The 23,983-nt window shown below is 38.6% G+C and overlaps 3 protein-coding genes across 7 annotated transcripts; all 3 read left to right on the top strand.

Moving 5' to 3' along the window:
- Positions 1-1,222: 1,222 nt before the first annotated feature.
- LOC116178024 (probable cytochrome P450 6a13) lies at positions 1,223-7,238 on the top strand. Of its 2 annotated transcripts, XM_031497272.1 has the most exons (4): positions 1,223-2,591; positions 2,642-2,893; positions 2,939-3,080; positions 7,150-7,238. In XM_031497272.1, coding segments are annotated over exons 1-4 (1,452 nt in total). In that variant the 5' UTR covers positions 1,223-1,534; the 3' UTR covers positions 7,151-7,238. The 2 variants fall into 2 exon arrangements, with proteins under 2 accessions (XP_031353132.1, XP_031353131.1); XM_031497271.1 differs by lacking the exon at positions 7,150-7,238 and having other exon boundaries at positions 2,939-3,102.
- LOC116178023 (probable cytochrome P450 6a13) lies at positions 7,234-16,583 on the top strand. 4 transcript variants are annotated; one of them, XM_031497268.1, is made up of 6 exons: positions 9,846-10,243; positions 13,995-14,665; positions 14,721-14,832; positions 14,885-15,982; positions 16,026-16,277; positions 16,334-16,583. In XM_031497268.1, exons 4-6 carry the CDS (start codon positions 14,908-14,910, stop codon positions 16,498-16,500), a joined length of 1,494 nt encoding a protein of 497 aa, XP_031353128.1. In that variant the 5' UTR covers positions 9,846-10,243; positions 13,995-14,665; positions 14,721-14,832; positions 14,885-14,907; the 3' UTR covers positions 16,501-16,583. The 4 variants fall into 4 exon arrangements, with proteins under 4 accessions (XP_031353130.1, XP_031353129.1, XP_031353128.1 ...); XM_031497267.1 differs by having other exon boundaries at positions 13,995-14,832; XM_031497270.1 differs by lacking the exons at positions 9,846-10,243; positions 14,721-14,832; positions 14,885-15,982; positions 16,026-16,277; positions 16,334-16,583 and adding exons at positions 7,234-8,347; positions 8,391-8,642; positions 8,696-8,775 and having other exon boundaries at positions 13,995-14,324.
- A 5,840-nt stretch (positions 16,584-22,423) lies between these two features.
- LOC116179630 (glyoxylate reductase/hydroxypyruvate reductase-like) lies at positions 22,424-23,777 on the top strand. The gene is made up of 6 exons (XM_031499434.1): positions 22,424-22,583; positions 22,642-22,763; positions 22,813-23,002; positions 23,056-23,219; positions 23,270-23,560; positions 23,610-23,777. Exons 1-6 carry the CDS (start codon positions 22,507-22,509, stop codon positions 23,726-23,728), a joined length of 963 nt encoding a protein of 320 aa, XP_031355294.1. The 5' UTR covers positions 22,424-22,506; the 3' UTR covers positions 23,729-23,777.
- The last annotated feature ends 206 nt before the right edge of the window (positions 23,778-23,983 follow it).

Here is a 23,983-nt window from a genome sequence, read left to right on the forward strand (position 1 = left end):
ATTTTGGCGTTATGAATATAGTTCGGCGCCCAACGTGGGGCAAACAGGATCCGTTCCAGGCCGAGCGTTATATGCCCTCCGTGAAATTTTGCACGAACTAAACATTTCGTAGTTTTGTCGTTTGTGGTTTAGCTTCTAGCTTTCCTTTTCCGCTTCATCATTGTACAGGGTGAGTCAACGATTGCGCGGAGTAACTTAATGCCTTGAAGTTAAGATTTTTCGATAGAGTGCTTTTGTATTATGATATGGTTGACTATTCTCCACATTTTAAAAATATTTGGAGTTATACAGGGTGCGCCCACAAAGTAGGGCCCCAAAATGGTAAATTTTTTAAATAGAACCCCTATATTTATGCATTTTTGAATTCTACGTGTAATTGTACGTCTTTTTTATTATATGGTTAATATCCGGAAAGCTAGTAGTTTTACAGATAATTCGATTTGTAAGAAAAATTGGGTATTTGCAAGCGTCAGTATATTGTCAAAATTGTTACTTAATTTTTGATTCCAGGTTTTATATCTTTTATCCCGGGTTAAGTAAAAGTCAAATAAATACATCTACTTACTATGAAACATAAAAAAATAGCTTACAGGGTGTTTTTTTGGTAGGTCCAAAGTTGCAAAACTTCATATTAAAAGATCTCACTTTTTAGCATTGGAAATGCTTATGTTTTGTATGGGTATGAATTTACCAGGTTTTCCGAGTAGAAAAGAAGACGAGTGGTGTCGCGTCTAGTGTTGATTGTACCGTACTCGACTGCAATCGGTAGATTCAGGAAGAGTCGCGGATACTGTAGATACTCCGCGCAATCGTTGACTCATCCTGTACGATTGTCCCATTTATCGTTTATGCATTTTGGAAGTTCTTTTTTACGTCACGATGGCGCTACGTATATTTTGTATATATATTTTTTTGTAATTTGGAGGTCATATATACAACAGATAACTTAGTGCTTTATCTTACTTGAACCTATTGATTAGAGTGTTACAACTTGTTCATGACTATTATTATTAAGGATTTTGATTTAGTATTGGAAAATAATAGAGCTGTCAGCAGAAAAACAATTCAAAAATGACATGGACTTTTGGCCATTTATGGAACTTCGGTTAAATTGGCAAAGTTGTGTAGTTTTTGATGCTGATGGATTTTCCGATGCGATATTTTGAAAAAAGAAATCGTTTCGTAGATAATTGGAAAAAAGTGAAAATCATTTTTAAAAAGTTCAAATATATTAGTAACAAAGAGAGTTATCGATAAAAGTTTCAAATAAAAGTAAAAATAAAATTCGATAGGATAAATTGAACGGGTGCAAGAGGGGGACGGGGTTAAATTGATCGAACGATTAAGTAGGACCCACTTAGGTTGCTTATCAGATAGTAATAACGGTGCTACTCATTACCTTGGCAGTGGATAGGAAATTACTTGCAGTTTAGGTACCTACAGTGCTTGAAATTTTTCATCTCATTGTCCAGTGCGTTCAGCTCACTCGTAGCAGCTGTCGGAAATTGTGATTAAAAGTTGCTATGGCATTAATATGGTGAGCGTTTTTCTGGCCCTCCTTGTATTAATTACAACTGTCTACGTCAAATGGATGTATTCGTATTGGAAAAGACGAAATGTCCCACAATTACCTCATAGTTTCCCCTTTGGAAATGCGGAAAATCCACTCACGCGAAAACTTTTTATCGATGAATGGTTGGCTCTTGTGTACAAAGCCTTTAAGGAACGCGGATCGAAACATGGAGGTGTCTATTTTTTCGTACATCCAATGTACGTACCTATCGCACCAGAAGTGATAAAAAATATCATGCAGAAGGACTTTCATCATTTTGTAGAACGCGGATTGTACTATAATGAAAAGGATGACCCTTTAAGCGCCAATTTATTTTTCATCGGCGGTCAAAAATGGAAAAACCTGCGGGCTAAACTTACGCCGACCTTCACTTCGGGTAAGATGAAAATGATGTTTGAAACTTTGGTAGCATGCGTCGATCCCATGCAAAACGACATGGCTTCATATTGCGCCAATAAAAAACCGGTTGATATAAAAGACATTTTGGCGCGCTTCACGACGGATGTTATTGGATCGTGCGCGTTTGGGTTGGAGTGTAACAGTTTTACAAACGAAGATGCAGCGTTTCGCCACCATGGTCGGCAAATTTTTGCTCCAGAAACAAAAATTAAAGCACTGATAGGTTTGTTTGCGATGATAACGCGGAAGTGGGCCAACAGATTGGGAGTGCCCCTATTTCCTAAGGACAGCAGCTCCTTCTTCTTCAACGTTGTCAAGGACACAGTTAAATATAGGCGCGAGAATGGTTTTTCTCGCAAAGACATGTTGCAGATTGTTATGGATCTTCAAAAAGGCACATTAACAATGGAAGAAATTGCGGCTCAAGCGTTTGTCTTTTTTCTGGCCGGCTTTGAAACTTCTTCGACTACTATGACCTTCTGCCTCTACGAGTTGACAATTAACATGGATCTACAGGAAAAGGTGCGAGAGGAAATTAATCACGTTTTAGAACAGCAAGACGGCAAGCTTACATACGAAGCAATCATGCAGATGAAGTATTTGACTCAAGTTATCGACGGTAATATTAGATCATATTGTGGATTAGTGATTGAAAGTATTCTTTTTCAGAGACGTTGAGAAAGTATCCTCCCGGAGGTCTGTTACCTCGAGAGTGTGTCGCAGATTACGTAGAACCCGTCACTGGTGTGACTATTGAAAAAGGAACAAAAGTCCTAATCCCGGCATGGGGTCTACATATGGATCCAGAGTATTTTCCTGATCCTGAAAAGTTCGATCCTGACAGATTTTCGGATGAAAAGAAGCACAGCATTGTTCCTTTCACGTATATGCCCTTTGGTGAAGGTCCGCGCATATGCATCGGTAATAACACAAACTTGGTGCAGGCTCATCTGTTCTGGTTTTCAGGTATGAGATTCGGAATGATGCTGACAAAGGTTGGCCTGGCCTACTTGTTAAGGGACTATTCATTTACTCTCAGTCCGAAAACCAAAATTCCATTCAAATGGGATAAATATAGCTTCATAATAACCACGGAAGATCCAATATGGTTAGATGTTAATAAACTCTGATTAATGTAGGGCCCCATTTTTGTGTATATGTTTAGGTGCAGTTAACTAGCGTGTTTAAAACACCCCTTCTCAATAAGAATTAATTAGTAATTAAAATCCAAATTTTACCCTCAATCTATGAAATTCCCACTCAAGGTCTGCGTGCTCTAGATCTCTACTTACCACGCTTTTTTGATCGCCGAAGATTTCCATTCTTACTAGCTTCCATATATGGCGCTGGAACAACAAAAGTTGTTGGAACAAAAGTTAAGTATTCTTTGCTCGGGGTGGAATACCTCAACAAGAAATACGTTTAGGCTACTTGCTGGAGTCAATACCATAGAGAGTCAAATATTGTGCAACATTTTGTGAGTACGCTTCTGCTTCTCCTCTGATCCTCTCTTCAGATATGGGGAAGTATAATACAGGATTGTGGTTGGTAAAAATGAATTTCTCTCACTGAGACCTTTCATTAGAATAACATAGAATACCGTGAAAGGTAAAACCAATGGCTACCCCCTCGCTCGAAACATGCAATCCTGGACACCATAACGAACCAAATAGCGTTGGTGGGTCAATGGCTCTTAAGACGGCTCTGCAGTTTTCCTAATTCGTAAGGTAAATACCGGAGTAGTATAGAACAACTTAAGACCTTCTGCAAGGGTACCTCTAAAAAGCATAATGCGGGTCACGCTGTAGTTGGAAGTAAGCCTGTTGAGGGCCTAGAACAAGAGGGACAATAAAATAAAATTAAAAAAAATAAAAAAAATAACAATTAAAAATTAAAATTACAATAAAAAAAATAAAAATTAAAAATTAAAATTACAATAAAAAAAATAAAAATAAATAAAATAAAATAAAATTAAAATTAAAATATTTAAGATTTTGATTTTATAATCGCATTTCGATGTCAAATATTGTAGGTATTAACCAACAGAATGATTGTACCGACTTTTGAAATTTGCCATAATTTTGGAAATAACTAGTACAATTGCTAAAGCTTGTCTTTAAGATAACGGCGCTTTTATAAAACATACGGAAATGGGTTTTGCCGATTTACAACGAGCTAACAAAATTGTATGCTTGTACATAGATATACCTTTTTCATTCCTTAAATTAAGAAAAAAATTGGGGAAAATGTTTTAATGACATCATCAAGTGTTTCACCAATTAAAAGCACAGTTAGGCAACTTAAATTACACCATACGCCCCCCCCCCCCCGGCGAAATTGTAATTAACTGTCAATTGCGAATAAATCCTATTTATTTTTCTAAAAATAGCATTAGAGATTAGCCTATTCAATGTTATCTGTAATGAAATTCACCTCTTTGGGCTTTGTCCGGCGTCATTAACATAATAATTAGCTAATAATGTAATTTTATTTATTTATTTGCTGGTTTCATTGATTAGAAGTTTGTAATAATTCTTGTGGACCTACTTTCGTAATTACACCAAGTATTACAGGCTGTCTCACGCAAACCGTTACCTAAAAGTTTTCAGGTTTTCATTGATCAATTAAATCTGAAAATGTGCATACCAACATAGTTTTTTTTGACCTATCGAAAGAAAATATTATCATGATCGTTTAACTTCCGGTTCTATCGCATGTCGATAGCAACTTTTTATTTTAAATAGAACACCCTGTATTTTCTTGCATTTTCGAAATTACATTTATTTTATTTATTTATTTATTATCCCTCTCTTGTTTTGGGCCCTCAACAGGCTTACGCCCAATTACAAAGTGACTCGCACAATGCTTTTTAGAGGTGCCTCTGTAGAAGGTCTTAAGTTGTTCTATACTACTCCGGTATTTACCTTACGAATTAGGAGAACTAAAGGAAAACTTAATTCGGAGTATCCGGCAGAATTTCCATCTCTGTCATAGATGAAAAATTCACCTCAACCCAGGTTCGAACACTCGACCTCCGAATTTATAGCGCATCGTTCTACATGAAAATCTACGCCCTTCGATACCAATTTCTCTATTCCCAGCATCAAATGTTTTCAAAATTTTTTATGTTTGACTGCTATTCTTTGGAGTTCTGTATCTATGAGTCCGTTGACTTGGATTTTAAAAAGTATTCAAAAATTGACAGTACTCACTTGATGCTGCGTGACAATGATTTAAATTTTGATCGCCCTTCTACAGGGTGTTTTAAAACTAATGGTCAACTTTATTAACTTTAAACTTTAAAAAGTTGATTTTTTCAAACGAAACATGCTTTATTTTTTTGCACTTTCAAATGTCAAAAAAATTCTACATCGATCTAGTATTACATTCCCTATACTTTTCTTCACAATTTTAGAAAATCTAAAATAAAACGGAAAGCATAACAGATACGGAATGTAATACTAGATTGATGTAGAATTTTTTTCGACATTTGCAAGTGCAAAAAAATAAAGCATGTATCGTTTTGAAAAAATCAACTTTTTAAGGTTTGAAGTTAATAAAGTTGACCACTAGTTTTAAAACACCCTGTAGAAGAGCGATCAAAATTTAAATCATTGTCACGTTTATCAAGTCAGTACTGTCGATTTTTGAATCTTGAATAACTTGAAAACCTTTGACGCTGGGTATAGGGAAATGCGGTATCAAACGACGTAGCTTTTCATGTAGATTTAGAAAATCTAATCAAATACAGGGTGTTCTATTTAAAATAAGAAAGTTGCTATCGACATCCGGTAGAACCGGAAGTGAATAAATCATGATAATATTTTCTTTCGATAGATCATAAAAAAGTATGTACATTTTCAGATCTAAATTATTGTAACGTGATTTATAAATTCGGGTTCGATTTATATCAATATTTATTAAACAAAACTAAAACACTATAAAAACCGTACAATTTATATCGATATTTATATCACACACTTCGCAATTTATATTTCCGCGCTCGATCTCGTTCGGTAGTAAAACTGCCGCGATGTTCGGTCCGCAACCATTTATACACGCAAGCAATGTAAGTCAAGAACATTCGCGTAATTTACCGGATAAGTCTGGAATAGTCCTATACATATCCCACTATCGCTCGCGTAGAAAATTCCAGAGCGCCAAAGGCGACGTCATGTCTGGAGCGTTTCCGTTACATTATTAATGAAAGCCTGAATACTTCTAGGTAACGGTAACGGTATTTGTCTATGACTAATGTAGTCATTTCAAAATAAATCCAGCTTAACAAATTACAAAAAAAGAAAAGAGATAAGGGATATTTCATATTTACTTAGGTACTAGTAATTGCTTTGTTTGTAAATTATAGCAAAGAGTACCCATTACTCTTTGATTATAGAGTCTGCAGCGTTTTAGAATCTAGGTACATTAGAAAACATGAATAATTTGTATTGTTAGTTACCTGCAAATTTTTCAAATTAGTCGCAAGATCGAAACCTTAATTCACTGCAGAGCCAGAATAGCAATGTGTATTGTTGATGGTCTAACGCTAAGCATAATAACTGAATTGCAAATTGACTATACAGGGTGGTGATATTGACGTAGTTTTTGTATTATAAAATTCCATGGCATCACAGATTATTGAAAAAGGTGGGGGTTTTATTTTTCTAATTTTCCGTCTTTATTATGCAAAAAAATGGAAACTAATACGGTTGATTGAGGTAAAAAAATTTTTCTACAAAAACATTAATACATTTTTGCTCTAAAATAATTTGGGGAGCCAATAATCGCATGTTATAAATTTTACATTGAAATCCTTATGATGCGTTACGCAAGTCACCACCCTGTATACTATGCGATCAAAAATGAGTTGCTGACGAGTAACCCTTGGAATTTTTGTTTACGTGCGAAATCGTACTTAACTTGAACTTCCAAAGGCGACTCGACCGCCACTCTGCGACTAATTTTCTATCGCCCGTTCGATGCACCTTAATCTTTATTTTCGCAATAAGTGGGAGGTCACTTACTTATGTTATCTCTTTACTTATTATTTATAGCTACATAGATAGTTCCTCCTCGAAATGTCGTGATTATCAGTTTTCGTAATGAACGTAATTCTGTGTAATATTCTTAGTTATTATTTTTGTATACTTAATTTTAATTATGATTGATTTTCCCAGAGTATAACGGCTTATTTCGAAACAAATGCGGGATGCCTCTACGTAATTGAATAGTATACAGTGATAAACGAAAATTTTTATCCATATGAACCACCAAACACTTTAAGACATAAGAGTGAAATGGCGTTCATCCATATGAGTGTTCTATTTGCCGTCGTTGCAGTACTATTCACAATATACACAAAATGGAGGTACTCGTATTGGACACGAAGAAGGGTTCCACAACTGTCACCCAGTTTTCCATTTGGTAACTTAGAAAATCCCTTAGTGCGTAAACATGGCGTCGGTGAATGGTTGAGAATTTTGTACACCAGGTTTAGAGTGCAGAAAGCGAAGCACGCAGGTGTATACGTTTTCGGAAGCCCAAACTACGTACCCATCGATCCGGAAATAATAAAAAACATCCTGCAGAGGGACTTTCATCATTTTGTAGATCGTGGTACTTATTACAACGAGAAGGATGACCCATTAAGTTTTCATCTGTTCAATATCGGCGGCCAAAAGTGGAAGAATTTGCGCGCTAAACTCACACCGACCTTCACGTCGGGTAAAATGAAAATGATGTTTGAAACTTTGGTGAAATGCACTCATCCGATGGAGGCAGCCATGACTGGTTATTATACGAGTAAACAATCGGTTGATATTAAGGACGTTTTGGCGCGTTTTACTACGGATGTTATTGGTTCTTGCGCGTTTGGCTTGGAGTGCAACAGTTTTAAAAGCGAAGATGCCGCGTTTTGTGAGCACGGTCGAAGAATATTTGCACCACGTAGCAAAATAGATACATTGAAAATCGCATTTGCATTGTCTCAACCGAAGTTGGCCAATAAATTGGGAGTGGTCTTGCTTCCTAGGGAGAGCAGTTCCTTTTTCTTCAACGTTGTTAAGGATACCGTTAAATACAGGCGTAGGAACAACATACAACGCAAAGACATGTTACAAATTGTCATGGATCTTCAAGAATCGGACGACAACGCATTTACAATGGAAGAAATTGCGGCTCAAGCTTTACTCTTTTTTCTCGCCGGTTTTGAAACATCTTCGACTACTATGACGTTTTGCTTATACGAGTTGGCAACCAATGTGGATCTGCAGGAAAAGGTACGAGAAGAAATTAATCGAGTTTTGAACCAGCATGGCGGCAAGATTACTTACGATGCGATTATGGAAATGAAATACATGACACAAGTTATTGAAGGTGAGGTTTTACGAATTAATAATTTAATGAAAAATTATCTTAGAGACGTTAAGAAAATATCCCCCTGGAACTCTTAATACAAGAGTGTGCGTTAGCGATTATGTTGAACCAGTGAGTGGCGTCACTATTGAAAAAGGAACCAAGGTACTAATTCCCGTATGGGGCTTACATATGGACCCAGAGTATTTTCCTGACCCCGAAAGGTTCGATCCTGAAAGATTTTCTGAAGACAACAAGCACAACGTAGCCCCATTTACTTACATGCCATTTGGTGAAGGTCCCCGTATATGCATTGGTGATTATGAAATCTGATACAAAACTCAGATCCTCATTCTTTTCTCATTGTAGGTATGCGGTTCGGAATGATCCAGACAAAAGTTGGTCTTACTTGCTTGTTAAAAAACTATTCCTTTACCGTTAGTCCAAAGGTACAAACTCCGTTTATATGGCATAAGTATAGTTTTATTATAACCACAGAAAATCCTATATGGTTAGACATTAATAAAGTGTAGTTTTTGCCATCACGTAGACCAGCGTTTCCCAACCGGTGGTTCGCGAACCCCTGGGGGTTCGCGGGCGCTTTCCAAGGGGTTCGCAGAACAAAAAACCATAATGGCGGAATTAGTTTACTTAAGCTAAATTTAGATATATCAATCGTATAGCCCTAGGGCTATGTATAGCCCTAATGAGTAAATTCATTAAAATCGTTTGCGCATGATTACAGCATTCAATGCGAGTGTAAACGAATGAAAAACGCGCTACAATGTATTTCTTTCACTTCTCAACTCAGTGCTAGGTTCATTTGACTTCATGACAGTTTTAACTCTTAACGTTAAAGTGAAAGTGATTAAGAAAACCACTTCAAAGGCAAACTATGGAACAGTGGCTGAAGATAGGGAGTATTATTAGGACCCATAGACAAAGTAAGGAGATACATGAGGATAGTAGTGACATGAAAACAAAGAAGAGAAAGTATGACAATGTTAATGTTAAATTATGAACAAGAATAAGTTGGGGGTTCGCCAGAAAAAAAAATCTAAAGGGGGGTTCGTTGTTAGTAAAAGGTTGGGAACCACTGACGTAGACAATAGGTTGTATATGTAACTCATTTCTGCTTATATTTGTTTTATATGAAAAGAAACGCATTTTTAAGTACTCTCTTTCAAAGTACCCGTTTTCCGCTCTGAATTTCATACCTGAAGTTATGACCGCACCGTATATTTGTAGGATCGACAGCTTCGCCGAACATCCGGTATCGGGAAGCATTTTAAGCTTAGCGGTTCGTTACTAAGAAACCGTAGTTTTTGAATTAACTTATTTTCTGTGTTTTTATTTTGTGTAAGTGTTCTACCGCCAATAACACACTTAAGTTTTGGAGTGAAATTTGTCAGTTTCCAACCGTTCCGGTGGGAGTATTTAAATTATTCTTGCAGCCTCCGAAAGCTGGTGTAACCGAGAAGAAGAGAGACAATTTGAATTATTCCAATAATAAGTAAAAATCAGGATAGAAACGAGTTCCAAATCGAGTTGTTTACACGTTATTAGTTTGCAACCTTGCATGTGCGTAGATAACGAGTAGTTGTGCCGGGAAAATTCCAATTAGGCCTAGGTGTTAATTGGATTAATGAGTATTGAAGTTTGAACGTGACTAATTGGGTAAGCATTATTAGCGACTGACGTTTTAATAAGTTTCAGTGAAGATTATCAAAAACAGTAGTGATATGTGTCTCCCGAGTCCCGATGCGCTGTAATTTTTTCAGACAGTTGAAAGTTGTCCCATATTGTTCCGGTAACTTAATTAAAAACCGAATTAATTTGATTCGCGTTTGTATTGAATACAGCGAGGAGCTGGAAATTCCCAATTCCACTTCCCCAAACTCCGGATTTCTTTATAAGGTAAACACTTGATTTTTTGGGAGATCTTTTGCATTTTTACCGTCACAAATAAGTTTTGTGAGTACCACTATTTTCCGTAATTTTCTTTTGCTTTTGAAATTAATTTCTCCGTAAGTAACTCTTTTAAATCCTTTGCATTGTTAACCGACTAGTGATTTCCACTTGGGGCATGGGTAACTATTTTTTTGGAAAAAAAAGACTTAATATGGGAACGCGCTTTTTGGAAATCGTTTACGACTACTTTTCTAATTGATTTTGCAGGGTGGCCCAACGAAAACGAAACAGACTGAATAACTCGTAAGGAAAAAAATTTTGAAGCAAACGCAAAAACACGTCGATTTTGGTTGGAAGCGGGACATCTTTTACCCCTGCTGTCAATCCTCATAATATGTCCCCCTACCAACCCAAATCGACGCGTTTGTTTTAAAAACTTACATATTCAGTCTGTTTTGTTTTCGTTGGGCCATCCTGTATATACTTTCTTAGAAAGTTATAAAGGGCCGAAATAGTCGTATTTGTTATTTTTATGTTATGGTAGATGTTAAATTAACATTGTAGTAGGTTTGAATTTCTCTGTAACCCTAAAAGTAGACAAAGTGACCATCATAAGATACAACTTACGATAATGCACACATTCTTAAGAAATTCGGCAACACCGCATGCAGGGAGTTCAACCTTATTTATTTATTTAGGTATTTTGTAATTGTATTATTCGAGTGTCGTATCTATTTATTAACGAGCTCATAGGGAGTTTATAATTTTGCGGTGGCTGTCCGTCCGTCCGTCCGTCCGTTAGCACGATAACTCATAAACGAATGGACCGATTACGATGAAATTTTGCAGGTGGATTCTTTATCAAATCTGTAGATCGGAGTTCGTGAATTGGCAATGTAGACCAAACAAGTATAAATTGTGCAGAACTCTTGTGCAGTTAAAGCGCATTTTTTTAACCGAAATAGCTTTTGTTTTGTCATCACCAATGGATACATTTCTTGCAGACGTCTCAATCGCTCTTTGTGAGCACTCTCTTCCGACAATGCGTTCTTGAGGTATAAGGGAATATACCCGATTACGATAAAAGGTCGTGGAGGAGGGCTATGGTTGGTAGAAATTAATTCCTTTCGTTGAGACCTTTCATTAGAGTACCATGAAGTTACACTCCCCCTCCCCCTCGCCGCCGCCACTCGGTACTTTGATAAGAGGACAGAAGGAAGGGCAGCAGTTGGTAGAAGAAAACGGTTTATTTCGTTGAGATCTTTAATTAGAATACAAAGAGAGAAAATTAATTTTTAACCCCCCCCCCCCCCTCAGGCCCCGTCGCTCACTGATCCCGAAAAAGAGTGGCACGGGAAAGTTATAGTTTGTACAAACCAATTTATTTCGATGAGACCTTTCATTAGAATACCATGAAGGGGTAGAACATGTGTTTACCCCCTCCCCCCAATTTTGTAAAGTTTAAATTGGCACCACTAAAGGCATGCGCGTGCAAAATCCGAGACCAATGGGTTGACGTATCTAAAAGCTATGCACGTTTTACTTTCAAAAACAGCATCTCAGGAAATAATTCGTGCCCCCCCCCCCTTTTAGACAGCGAAATTTGATGGCCGTCTGGCACACCTTCAAGGTATAGGCTACCTACTGCAAAAAATTCCAGAACTCTAGGACCATTCCCCGGTAGAAGTGGGTCCGGACGGACGGACAGACGGACAAAACGCAAACAATAGCACATTTTTTTTAATTCTGAAAAAATGCGCTAAAAATAAACTAGGCCCTTTTGACATCTCCGTTAATTATGAACCGAATTGCATGAAATTCAATATGCGCATAGCTTTAACCATATAAAACACAATTCCAAAAGTTGAGCCTAATCGATCAGCATTCGCCCTTTGCGCATTTCGACCATTTACAGACCGAATTGCAAACTTTCTTATTTATGGTGGCATTTAAATAAAATTTGATACATAGCCACTTGGAATAATAGAAAATTTAACACCAGTTTCAAAAATTTGGTTTTGCGCATGCGCAGTGCCAACTTTCTTATTTATCGAGGCATTCAAAAGAAATTTGATACATAGCCACTTGGAATAAAAGCAAATATGTAGCGCCATTTTCCAAATTTGGTTTTGTGTAAGCAGTTAAATGAAATTTCATACATATACACTTTAAATAAAAGCAAAACTAACATCTATCAGGTTTACACATGCTATATCCATACCCAGGAGCTCGTTTGCTAAATTTTTTTTGTTTAATTTATTAGTCTATTAATTCAATTTTACGATGTTAAATTTGTGAATTTAGTTCAAAATTTTGCAATCCCGCTACGTTCTCTTTAAATCATGTATTTTGCCCTTTTGTGTAGCTTTTTGAAAATGTGTACATTATTTTAGTTTTTTTTAATTGGCCTGTATTTTTGAGGGGGCGGGGTTTCAGCCAAAGCTGCTCTACCAACCCAACCCACTATACACTTACAAATATCCACGCCAGAACCTGGATTCGATCCAGGGACCCTTAGTACCGCAGCGGAGCTTCAATTAGTCCTTGATCATTACAAGTATACATGGTCCATTATGTTTAATAATAAAGGAAGGAAATGTGCAAAACTGGAAGGTATAGAAATATAGCTAGTAATGTGTATTGTTGGTGGTGTAACCAATCGGGATAACATTGAAAGAGCTTTTAACGCAACCGTAAAAGCATTGTTTATTCATTTGAAAGTCATATTTATTTTCGCAATAAGTGTAAGGTCATCTACTTATGATTATCTCTTTGCTGATCATAGGTAGATAGTACCTCCGTGAATTTTCGGGATCGTAATGAACGAAATTGTATGTAACATTCTTAGTTAATATTTTTCTACTTAATTATGATTCATTTTCCCAGAGTATGATTGCTGATCTATACGTAATTGAGAAGTATCAAATAAAATTTTTATTCATTTATGGTACAGCAAACACTTTGATTATCGCTCAAGCAGAACATATTTTAATAGCTATAGAGGAAATATTAATAAGAGGCCCCTAAATATCTCGCATTGCTAAGATGCTAAGAACTGCAATCCGCACGAGACGAGTAGGCAACAACTACAGCGAACCTAGCAGCGAACGGTCGAACTGTATTAGGTACCTGCTCCACGGAGACAGGTTGAACCACTCGCACACACAAACATCGAAACGTCAAACAAGAGAGCCCCCCTTCGTATAGCTAACGCACAAGAACTGCAGCGCACCACGAATCAGAAAGTAACAGATATAGCGAACAATCAAACTGTACTAGGTACTTCCCTCACGGAATGGTTACGGGTCAATCGAACAGAGCAACATCGCACTGAATACAGAAATAAATACTTAATAAAACAAAATAATGGCATAATCACATAACAAACACAATTCATCTAACGGTACTCAAAACAAAGGCATGATTGGATATAGACAGTTTATGCAAAATCAGCCTATTGCCTATTGTGGCAAGAAACTCAATTATTAATAGCTACTACAAGAAAGAATAAAGGTACCTGTAATTACGCCATCAAAACACCACAACCAAAATAATCATGAATAAAAACCGGGAACGAGCGATGCCTTCCGTCGACCTCGTTGCCATCTTCTTCATTCCGCTACGGCTACGCTCTTTTTTCCCCTAGCTTCGTTACGAAAATCCCCTAGTTTTCGGCATCTGCGCAAAACGGTCGATTGGTTATATCATATAATATATACAATGGTTATATACAGAGCATATCATATTTTTGTTTCAGATGTAAAGGTGTGTTGCCTAACCATAAGGGTGGATTATCACAACGTGCACCTCCTCTTGGTCTCTATGGTTATAGGAAATGCCTACGAAACAACCTGGACCACTGAACTCATCAAGATCATGATGTCACAATTTTTCGGGCAATCTCATAGCCTTTATTGCAAACCGCTGACGTATGAGAGTGAGAAACAATCGAAGCTTGTCTCTATTACTGGGTTACCCCAGGGATCTGTTCTCAGTGTCATTCTGTTCAAGAGCATTATCTTAATGACAAAAACATGAATTTGATCTATTTTTGGCGACCACGTTGATTTTGATCAAAACATGTCAACATCGTTATTTATGCACCAATCTCGTTGGGAAAAAGAACAAGAACATTTTCTCAATGACCAGGACATGAATTTGATGAATTTTGTAAGATTAAAATAAATTGTCGTTAAAAGTGATTGTAATACTGAGGATCCTTTGATATTTCGTTGTATCGGTTTATTTTATTTGTTTGTCTTCTTATCTCATTCCGTAATGCCTTCATAAACCCATTGCACGCGTTCGAGGAGCGAACCACAAATTAACTAAACTGCGTCTCATTAAAATTTCTATATACCGTTATCATTGTAGATATTGGTAACATGTAATTATATCGCAAATTGCTGACGGCGCTTAGTAATTTTAGTAGGTATCCAGGAATATTATGTACTTAGGTTATTGGCAATTATATTATGCACAGGTACATTACAGAAGAACAATAACAGGCATGCTAAATATAACTTAAGGCTCTCCAAAGTCACTACTTCAAGTTTAGCATTTGAGATATCCCTAATTATAACTGAGGATTCCACGTATGTATCGTATAGGTAACCCAGACCTTGCTTAAGTACCTAACTCTTCCAGTATATTGCCGAACCCAGTGTGCGATGATTGCTTGTATGGGCATTCTATTTACGGTCGCCATAATACTTACAGTGATATACGTGAAATGGAGGTACACGTACTGGAAAAGGAGAAACGTTCCACAACTGTCGCCAAGTTTACCCTTTGGAGACATGGAAAACCCGCTCGCACGTAAACATGGCGTCGGAGAATTGATAGCGGTTTTCTATAGAAAATTTAAAGAAAGTGGCGAGAAACACGCCGGCGTCTACGTTTTTGCATCTCCAAATTACCTACCCATCGACCCGGAACTAATAAAAAATATCATGCGGAAAGATTTCCAACATTTTGTAGATCGCGGATTTTACTACAACGAAAAAGATGATCCTCTAAGCGCCAACCTCTTCAGCATTGGCGGTCAAAAATGGAAGAACCTGCGCGCTAAGCTTACGCCGACCTTCACTTCGGGTAAGATGAAGATGATGTTTGATACTCTGGTGGAATGCACTCATCCAATGGAGGAACTTATGGCAAGTTATTTTGTCAACAAGGAAACGATTGACATTGGAGATGTTTTTTCGCGTTTTACGGCGGATGTTATTACTTCTTGCGCCTTTGGTTTGGAGTGCAACAACTTTAAAGGTGACGATACGAAGTTCCGTGCCCACGGTAAAAATATACTGGCTCCACGAAGCAAAGCAACAACATTACAAGTTTTGTTTGCGGCGGCACTACCGAAGTTGGCTAACAAACTGGGGATAATCTTCATTCCTAAGGAGAGCTCTGCTTTTTTCTTCGACGTTGTTAAAGACACCATTAAGTACAGGCGAGAAAATGGCGTGCAACGCAAAGACATGTTACAAATTTTAATGGAACTTCAAGAATCGAATGTCAACGCATTAACAATACAAGAAATTGCAGCTCAAGCTTTAATGTTTTTCCTTGCCGGTTTTGAAACTTCTTCTTCTACTATGAAGTTTTGCCTTTACGAACTAGCAACCAATGCAGATATACAGGAAAAAGTGCGGGACGAAATTAATCAGGTTTTAAAACAACATGGCGGAAAACTTACTTACAATGCGATCACTGAAATGAAGTACATGGCTCAAGTTATCGACGGTAAGGTCCTTTGCATTAATGATTTAGTAGGTTTCATGTTTAGAGACACTAAGGAAGTATCCACCTCTGACCTTCATAACACGGAAATGCATCAAAGATTACGTTGAACCAAGCAGTGGGGTTACGATAGAGAAGGGCACCAAGGTACACATTCCCGTATTGGGCTTACATATGGATCCGGAGTATTTCCCCGATCCTGAAAAGTTCGATCCGGAGAGGTTTTCCGAAGAGAACAAGCACAGAATTGTTCCCTTCACTTACATTCCCTTTGGCGAAGGTCCTCGCCATTGCGTTGGTGACTATCGACGTCCGTAGTGAAGATGGAATTGTTTAATTTCTTCCCCGTTTTAGGTATGAGGTTCGGAATGATGCAGACCAAAGTTGCTCTAACCTGTTTGTTGAGAACTTATTTATTTACCGTCAGTCCGGAAACACAAATTCCGCTCAAATGGAGTAAATACAGCTTGCTTCTCACAACGGAAAATACAATATGGCTAAACATTGATCGAGTCTGTTGAGTGTTGTTTATTTGTTTCAAGTTTGCCTACAATACTTATTAAAGTACTCGGAAAACGCATAATTAAATATATTCACTCATCAAGCTTATAGTATGACAACTCCTCTACGAGGGGAACTGGAGAGGTTAGGTACAACCCATTGAATTCAGAGCAGGTAGCCGAGCATGGCCTGCCTTTTGACAGCCACACTTTGGCTCCCACGTAATCTTGAATGAGCAAAATATCATGTTCAATATAGAGTCGCTTGATAAGTAAAGAAACGGTCAATTATCTGCGAAAATATACAAGGTATCAAAAAAAAATTATGCAAAAGTCTTCAATGTCTACTAGGCAGTAATAATTTTAATTATACAGGGTTGCTCATAAAGGTGCAGCACACCCAAATTTTGTATATGCATCTGCATATTGTAAGCACCGAAATTCAATCGTTTCCGGGTTATCGAGTTTTAAAAATAAAAGCATTATTTTAAAATTCATTCATTAATAATTGAACAAAAAACAATAATTAATGATTCCAAACAATCTTAAGAAACTTTTCAAGCGGTTTTTTTCAGAACCACAGAATGTTTTCAAAAGAAATTCGTATTGTCATTAATTATTGTTCTTTATTCAATACATTTTATCTTCAAAACTCGATAACTCGGAAACGATTGCATTTTGGTACATGCTTCTTACGAATTATGCCCAGAATTGACAGAAGAATTGAAATATCGAATAATATACACGGTGTTCCATCTAAAAATGCAATATTGTTGTGTCACACCTTTATGACCAACCCTGTATAATTAAAATTACTACTGCCTAGTAGACATTAAAGAACCTGAATTCTTTTGTATAAAACTTTTTTGATGCCTTGTATATTTTCCCCGATAGTCGACCGTTTCCAGACTTATCAGCGACCATGTAGAGACAGGTGCGGCAGGGTGCCGGGTGTGGACCGGTTCTAGCGCTGACGACGCTTCTTTCCACCCCCATTTCCTCGGATCCAGAGGGTTCCCTACCTACAACTGAATCTGGTGGTAAACTCTGCATCGCAACTTTAGTTGGGGAGAAAGAAGCGACGTCCGGTGGAAACAAGGCATGTCGGAGGGCGTTTATTGGCGTTATGGTGGGGAGAGCTCCGTATAATGCTACATTTTCTCTTCAGACAGGACCTCTGATGTGGTGGTTGTGTTGTAAAACAGGGGTGGAATTTGTAAAAGCCGAGGGTTTTTGTGAACTGTTTTAATTATTTTAACTTTTCCATGGTTGTATGTCGCTGAAGTAGGGTCACATCCTAACGATTGCTGGTGTTGATTTGATGAAAATAATAAGGGTGATACTTTGAGCTTGTCGGAATAAAAATGAGTATTTGGGTGAACCGGAGTCAGTCCAATTGCCAAAACCAGCGGGTCCACGTCTTCCTCCACCACGGCAACTTGACCACTTTTAGCTGCCTTCTATATGGCTGTCTGCATCCCCGTACCCCTCAAAGCGTTAATATCATTGTGCTGGAGTTTTGGGATTAGGGCAGCTTTATTACTAACATTTATTAAGAAAACATCTTGTTTGGGGGTGACGGGGAGGTTTTCCTCAACACTGATCTACGCTGTTGCACGGCCATTTTCATCACAGTATAGATTGTATCAAGGTTAAAAGGTGACGCTTTAACGAACGATAGTGGTTTTCACACCTCATTGTGCCATGGGCAGCGATCATAAAAGCTTTCCATCCAGGCATCTGGGGGAGATTTGCGAACACCCACAAAACGTCAGAAGATTCCACCTTTGTGAGCTCCTCACAACTAGGAATTACAGTAAAATCAGCAATTACAGTGTTTTTCAACCCAGGTTGAAGAGGTTCGTAATGTACATGGGACCAAGTGCTTTGCTTGCATTTTAACTATTCCTCCATTACATTCAAGATGGGAGTCTGGAGTGATGGCCTTGATTCCTCCCATGCTGTGTGTTGTGCTCATCAATGGTAGCAACATTGAAATCAGCATTATCGAAGAGGAACTGCATAAATGAGTCAAGAGGAAGTGTGTATCTCCATAAGATGAACAAAAACCCAAACTGTTAATCAGGTTTTTGGATCAGTATATTCTGTGAAGCAATCCCAAATCATCTTGAAGAGGTGAAGTGATGGTGCGAGGCCGAACTACTTTTATTATGGTGTCAGCTATTGAGGTGACCTTTGACCTTTACCTGGGATTTGATTTCAGCAGTATCTTTGCTTATTGAAAACAGAAAACCTTAAAATTTCAGCTTTGTTGCAGGAATGCCGCTGTTACGGTGTTATGTGCTAAAACTATATCGCTGATGGTTTTCATCCCGGAAAAAGGGATGACAAAAAATCGTCCGGCACCTGCTTTGTCGGGGTGACGTGATTTTTGATTAATTTCATGTCAAAGTCATTGGTCACGCCCGACCAGCTGGTCGAGGATTGTTAGTTCTGTGGGTTAATGTCGCCACAAGTGTTACCAACCACAGACAGTATATCTTCCTTTATTATAGCTGCTGCAGCCTGTACTACTCGCACTTGTTCTGCTTCAAGTGTTGATTTTTTTGAAGGTGTACCATGCCTCATTGAGGATTTCGTGTTCCCTTCCTCTGAACAACACAACCGGTGTTCTTTTCTAAGTTTGCATTATGCCGTCCTCATATTTCTCAATCAATTTCTTTCCAACGGCGCGTTTATTGGGGCCTTGATCGGCCCATGATCTCCTCGAAGGAAAACTGGCATTTGTTGTTATTTTTTTCCAAAAAATTACAAATTTCTTCCATGGCGTCTTTGAACGGGTCGGCCTCATTCTCTAGACTGACAAGAGGGGTGTGTGAAGAATGTGAGGTAACAATCTTGATGGTACATTGCCTCACTTGCTACTAAATCGTGACAGACGTATTTGCACTTGCCAAGTGCATTCATCCTTCCTTCCATAACCAGCTTCAGTTCATACCAACTGTTCGAACTTTATACACTGGATACCGTTTTCGAGACTCTCTTCCGTTGCTTTATGTGCTTAAAATCAAATGACTGTTTACTTGCTCCCAAAAAGGGATCCGGTGCCGATGCCCCATCTCTTTGCTTCAGGTATGCCTCAGTAGAGGCCTTGTGTAGTTTTTTTTTTGCTTTTCCATTTTTCCTACACAAACTAGCCCTTTCACACCAACATTCACTTTATCTCCTCCATTGTTCGAGATAAAAAAATCCAAAATGAGGGCCTGTTGCGCACCCCCGACATATGAGGTTTTTGGATTATGTTCAAGAGGAAGGTCCAAAGAACAGTTTGGGCCAAATTGAAAAACTATAAGTTTTTTTTATATGGGGATTTTGGTAGTACCTACTGGGCTAAAAAGAAAAACAAAAGTTAAAACATAAGCAACCTTATACCGTATGCCTCAGGAAGAACGCACCATAGGGAATCAGGATTAATGTATTTTTTCGTGAAGGATCCAGGAGGCTAGAAAAAAATTGGAATAGTACGTTAAGCGCTAAGTTCAAAGGCCTCGCGGATCCTTCGTGAAAAAATACATTGCTGTTTCCCTATGGTGCGTTCTACCTGGGACACACTGTACATGCATTAGGTGGAGGTATCGTAGACACCGCGGATTTATCGCTGGAGCCAAAACAAACTGGAAAATAAACGGAAAAGTAATTCTCTGACCTGGAATAACTAGTACGGGAATTAATAATTAAGAATGTGGAAAAGTTTGGTCTGGAATACAAAGAAATATGGTTCTGGTCGAAGTGATCTGGGAAAAAGTTCTTGGTGAAATACAAAATCGTGCTTTTATAGTGACAAGGAGAAACACAAACAAGTGGAGAATTAATATATTGGAGATAAGGTATACTAAAGTATACATTAATTGGGGACAACAACAGGCGACATCTAACGTAGAAATTAAACAACACTTGATTTCGGAAACGATATCCAACAATTAAGTGCCAATAATTTAAATTAAAAATGTCAGTTTTGATCTCAAAGTAGAATACAGCTTAGTCACGTCCTATTATTGATAAGAAATCCGCCAACTTCTTGCGGAGTGGTAGGAGGAATTAGTAAGTAGGGAGACCGGGAATTTTCCAATGCGCTTTGAACCGTCGGCGTCGTAGGAATCACGTCAAAGGTATTGAAATTGCGGGTAATCAAGCTGGAGATTGTCATCGAAGCGTCGGCAAAGATCGGTTCAGAGTGACTTCAGAGACTTTTAGCAAAAAATAGAAACAGTGCATCAGTAAACAGTTCGGAAGTCGTATTAAATTCAATTCGACGAATCGGCAGCCTAAAAGCAAAAGGTTTGCTCGCACCACATTTAAATCTCGGTAGCAGTCGGTTCGGACTCGCTGGATCAGGTGTCAAGTCAAATGCAGTTAAACACACCAACAAAAACGAAACATCATAAATACAAGTGTAAAACATGATCCCTCAATTCAGTACAAAAGGACATTAAACTCATAAACTCATAAGAAGAGACTCCGTTCCCTGTCCTTTTCCCTCCAGAAGACTCCTTTAAACAGTACCTACAGCCTTCGAATTGATTCGTGGCACTGTGAAGTATGACTTCGGCTAGGGTGAGAGCAGAAACGGATTCAAATATGACAGTCACAGTGGTAGAGGGAGCTTTATTAGTGAGAAGACTAACAAAATATTAAGATTGGATGTAATAAGTTCCTAGTGCCGTCAATGTGTATCAAGAAAACATCTGAACAAGAGTGCGTGAGAAATCATGATGGTCTCTCGAAGTCAATGGAGTCAGGGTCGGCAGTCAAACTGATCCTCGAGAACCTCAACTTGGTTAAAGCTGGAGTGCGAGTGGAACGGCTGATTGGTGACAAAGATGCACAAACTTGAACCGAAAAACTGTTTGACTTCAGAAATAATAGAATTTCTCAAGAGATGTTTTAATAATGCCATCAAGCAGAAGAAAGGGGATGTGGAGAAGGTGATGGCAGCCCTAGTGAATGTTTCAGCACATGCTTTGGTGGGCACATTGCGTGTCCAGTCAACTACAAGTAAAGGAATCTACCAGGAATGCAGCCTCTCTGCGATCCAAGGTTTCGTGCTGATCTAGATGCAATTATTGGAGAGCACGTTTAGGTGGCAGACCAGCTTGATCCATGTGGCTCCTCGCTTCAAAATGGGAGCTTCGACCACATGTGCAACACAACCAAAGAGCAGAAACCAGAGCATTGAAATACAGGATGGCTGTCACGGTTTGCTCCAAAAATCGTGGTATTTATTGACCACTGTGAACGTCTCTTTGAGTCAAAGTGCATGAACTTGAGAAAGAAATGTGAAAGGCGCAGCCGGAAACGCTGTTTGGAGGTACAATATGAATGGCCATCCAAGAGTTACAACTAACAAAAAATAAATGACCAAATAGAAGCATTCCTAATGGAAAATAAAGAAAATGCCCCACCAAAAATAATTCACAGAAACGATGAAACTGACCATCAAAGCTCAACCCTAAGTCATTGTTTTCTGTAATATAGGGTGTCAAAAGCAGGCTTACTCGCATCATGTTCTTTTAATTCCTTTTTGACAGTTGGTTTGTATAAACATTGGTGTTAAAATTGTGGAAACGTTTTACGAACATTGGGGTTACAAAAAACTGTAGCTGATCTGACCCATTTTGACGTAGATGTTTCATCCCGAAATGACGGGAATATAATATAACAATACAACTACCTACTTGTTTCAACGACCCAAAATTGTTATTCAAAAGGGTCACGTTTCGCCCATCCTTAGAAGTCTGCCAAAGGGTCAAGTTTTGTTCAAAATATCTTATTTTCCATGACGCAGCCAAATCATTATTAAAATTTATTCAAATCAGTACCTACTAATTATCTAAATTAAAAATTAAATTGGGAACCCCCATTGTCACTGTAAGTATCTACGACACATCGTTATCGAACATTTTTCTCGTCAATAGATAGATAAGGAAGTACATTCAAACATTCGATTTATTATGTTGAGTGCGTTATTTATGCTAACATTTCATTGCCAGTATACGTGGGAAAGTAATGGAGGAAGTAAAGAAAAAAGTGTTGATTTCCACAAATGATGTGCCCCAAATTGGGATTGATCTCCTGCGAGCTGAGTAAGAATACCTACACTCTTCTTATCTATAGGTGTCAAAAGCATTCGAAAAATTTTAGATACAACACCACCGTAAATGACGTAAATACGAAAGCGTCGCTCGTTGATAAAGTCCCAGGTGTAAGCGCCCTCTTTTGGTCGACCAAAGTGAAATTGGACGTAGACATCCTTAATGCAGCAGGTGGGTCGTACACCTTCCAACTTGCGTGTTTAATCAGAACTGATTTAAGGACCCCAGTTGGAAGTGGTCGCGGCAATGTCCGCCGGATTGGATAACATCGACGTGGAGGAACTGAAGCGGAGGAATATTAAGTTGAGTAATACTCCTGGCGTGTTAAATGCGGCCGTTGCCGATATCGCAGTTCTATTGGCCTTAGCGGCGTCGAGAAGACTACGCGAAGGGCAAATGCACATTCAAAAGTAGGTATATTTGTACAAAGCACGTAGTCAAGTAAAGATTTTACTCCTCGCAGTAACACCTGGGCTCCAAACCTCCGATGGATGCTAGGAAAAGACTTGAAAGGATCCACCGTTGGAATCGTTGGACTAGGCGAGATTGGAAAGGCCATAGTTAAACGTCTCAAAGCTTTCGAAGTTCATAAATTCGTATACTGCGGTCGAGCAGAAAAACCGGAAGGTCTGCGACCGACCTACTGAGTAAGAGTTTGACCTATTTACAATTTGTAGGAAAAGAGCTGGGCGCGGAGTTTGTAACGTTCGATGACCTCCTGAGTCGAAGCGACTTTGTAATCGCATCTTGCCCACTGATGCCCGAAACAAAAGAAATGTTCGACGAAACAGCCTTCAAGAAAATGAAGAGTACGTCGATCTTTGTGAACATCGGAAGAGGAGGGCTTGTCGATCAAGCTGCCTTGGTGAAGGCGTTGAAAGAGAATACAATATTTGCGGCCGGGCTCGACGTGATGGTACCCGAACCACTACCCAGCGATCACGAGCTCGTTCAATTACCAAATTGCTGTACGTAAAACGCGAAAGGAATCATAACAGCTAACTGTTCGTTTTCCAGTCTTGTCGCCCCATCTGGGAAGTGCCACTCAGCAGACACGTTCCGACATGGCAAGATTAGCGGCGCAGAATGTTATTGCGGCGTTGAGCGGGGAGAAATTAATAACCCCAGTGTATTAGTGTTATTACCATTTTGCAGTATTCATTAAAAGTTTACCAAATTAGCCAATCGGCTTCGTTTACCTCAACGTTTGTGCTTTGCGATAATTCGAGCGAGTCGCGATTATTGCGTCGGTTCCAAATCAGTTTTTCTGCTGGGCAACGGATTAGATAAGAATAAGAGTTCGTGATTAAAATGAAGGGCGAGATTCCCCGTCTGCAGTATGGGTGCACTACTGAGGGTTTTCTTAAACTGCTTGAACGCACGGTCATGCT

This window comes from Photinus pyralis, unplaced genomic scaffold (assembly GCF_008802855.1).
Source record: "Photinus pyralis isolate 1611_PpyrPB1 unplaced genomic scaffold, Ppyr1.3 Ppyr1.4_LG8, whole genome shotgun sequence".
Classification (NCBI taxonomy): domain Eukaryota; kingdom Metazoa; phylum Arthropoda; class Insecta; order Coleoptera; family Lampyridae; genus Photinus; species Photinus pyralis.

Coding starts and splice junctions, on each gene's coding strand:
- LOC116178024 (XM_031497271.1), top strand. CDS start 1,535: ATGGTGAGCGTTTTTCTGGCCCTCCTTGTATTAATTACAACTGTCTAC. Junction 2,592..2,641: donor TTTGACTCAAGTTATCGACG/GTAATATTAGAT, acceptor ATTCTTTTTCAG/AGACGTTGAGAAAGTATCCT. Junction 2,894..2,938: donor AGGTCCGCGCATATGCATCG/GTAATAACACAA, acceptor TCTGGTTTTCAG/GTATGAGATTCGGAATGATG.
- LOC116179630 (XM_031499434.1), top strand. CDS start 22,507: ATGGAGGAAGTAAAGAAAAAAGTGTTGATTTCCACAAATGATGTGCCC. Junction 22,584..22,641: donor ATTGATCTCCTGCGAGCTGA/GTAAGAATACCT, acceptor GAAAAATTTTAG/ATACAACACCACCGTAAATG. Junction 23,561..23,609: donor CGTTCAATTACCAAATTGCT/GTACGTAAAACG, acceptor TTCGTTTTCCAG/TCTTGTCGCCCCATCTGGGA.
- LOC116178023 (XM_031497269.1), top strand. CDS start 7,270: ATGGCGTTCATCCATATGAGTGTTCTATTTGCCGTCGTTGCAGTACTA. Junction 8,348..8,390: donor CATGACACAAGTTATTGAAG/GTGAGGTTTTAC, acceptor AAATTATCTTAG/AGACGTTAAGAAAATATCCC. Junction 8,643..8,695: donor AGGTCCCCGTATATGCATTG/GTGATTATGAAA, acceptor TTCTCATTGTAG/GTATGCGGTTCGGAATGATC.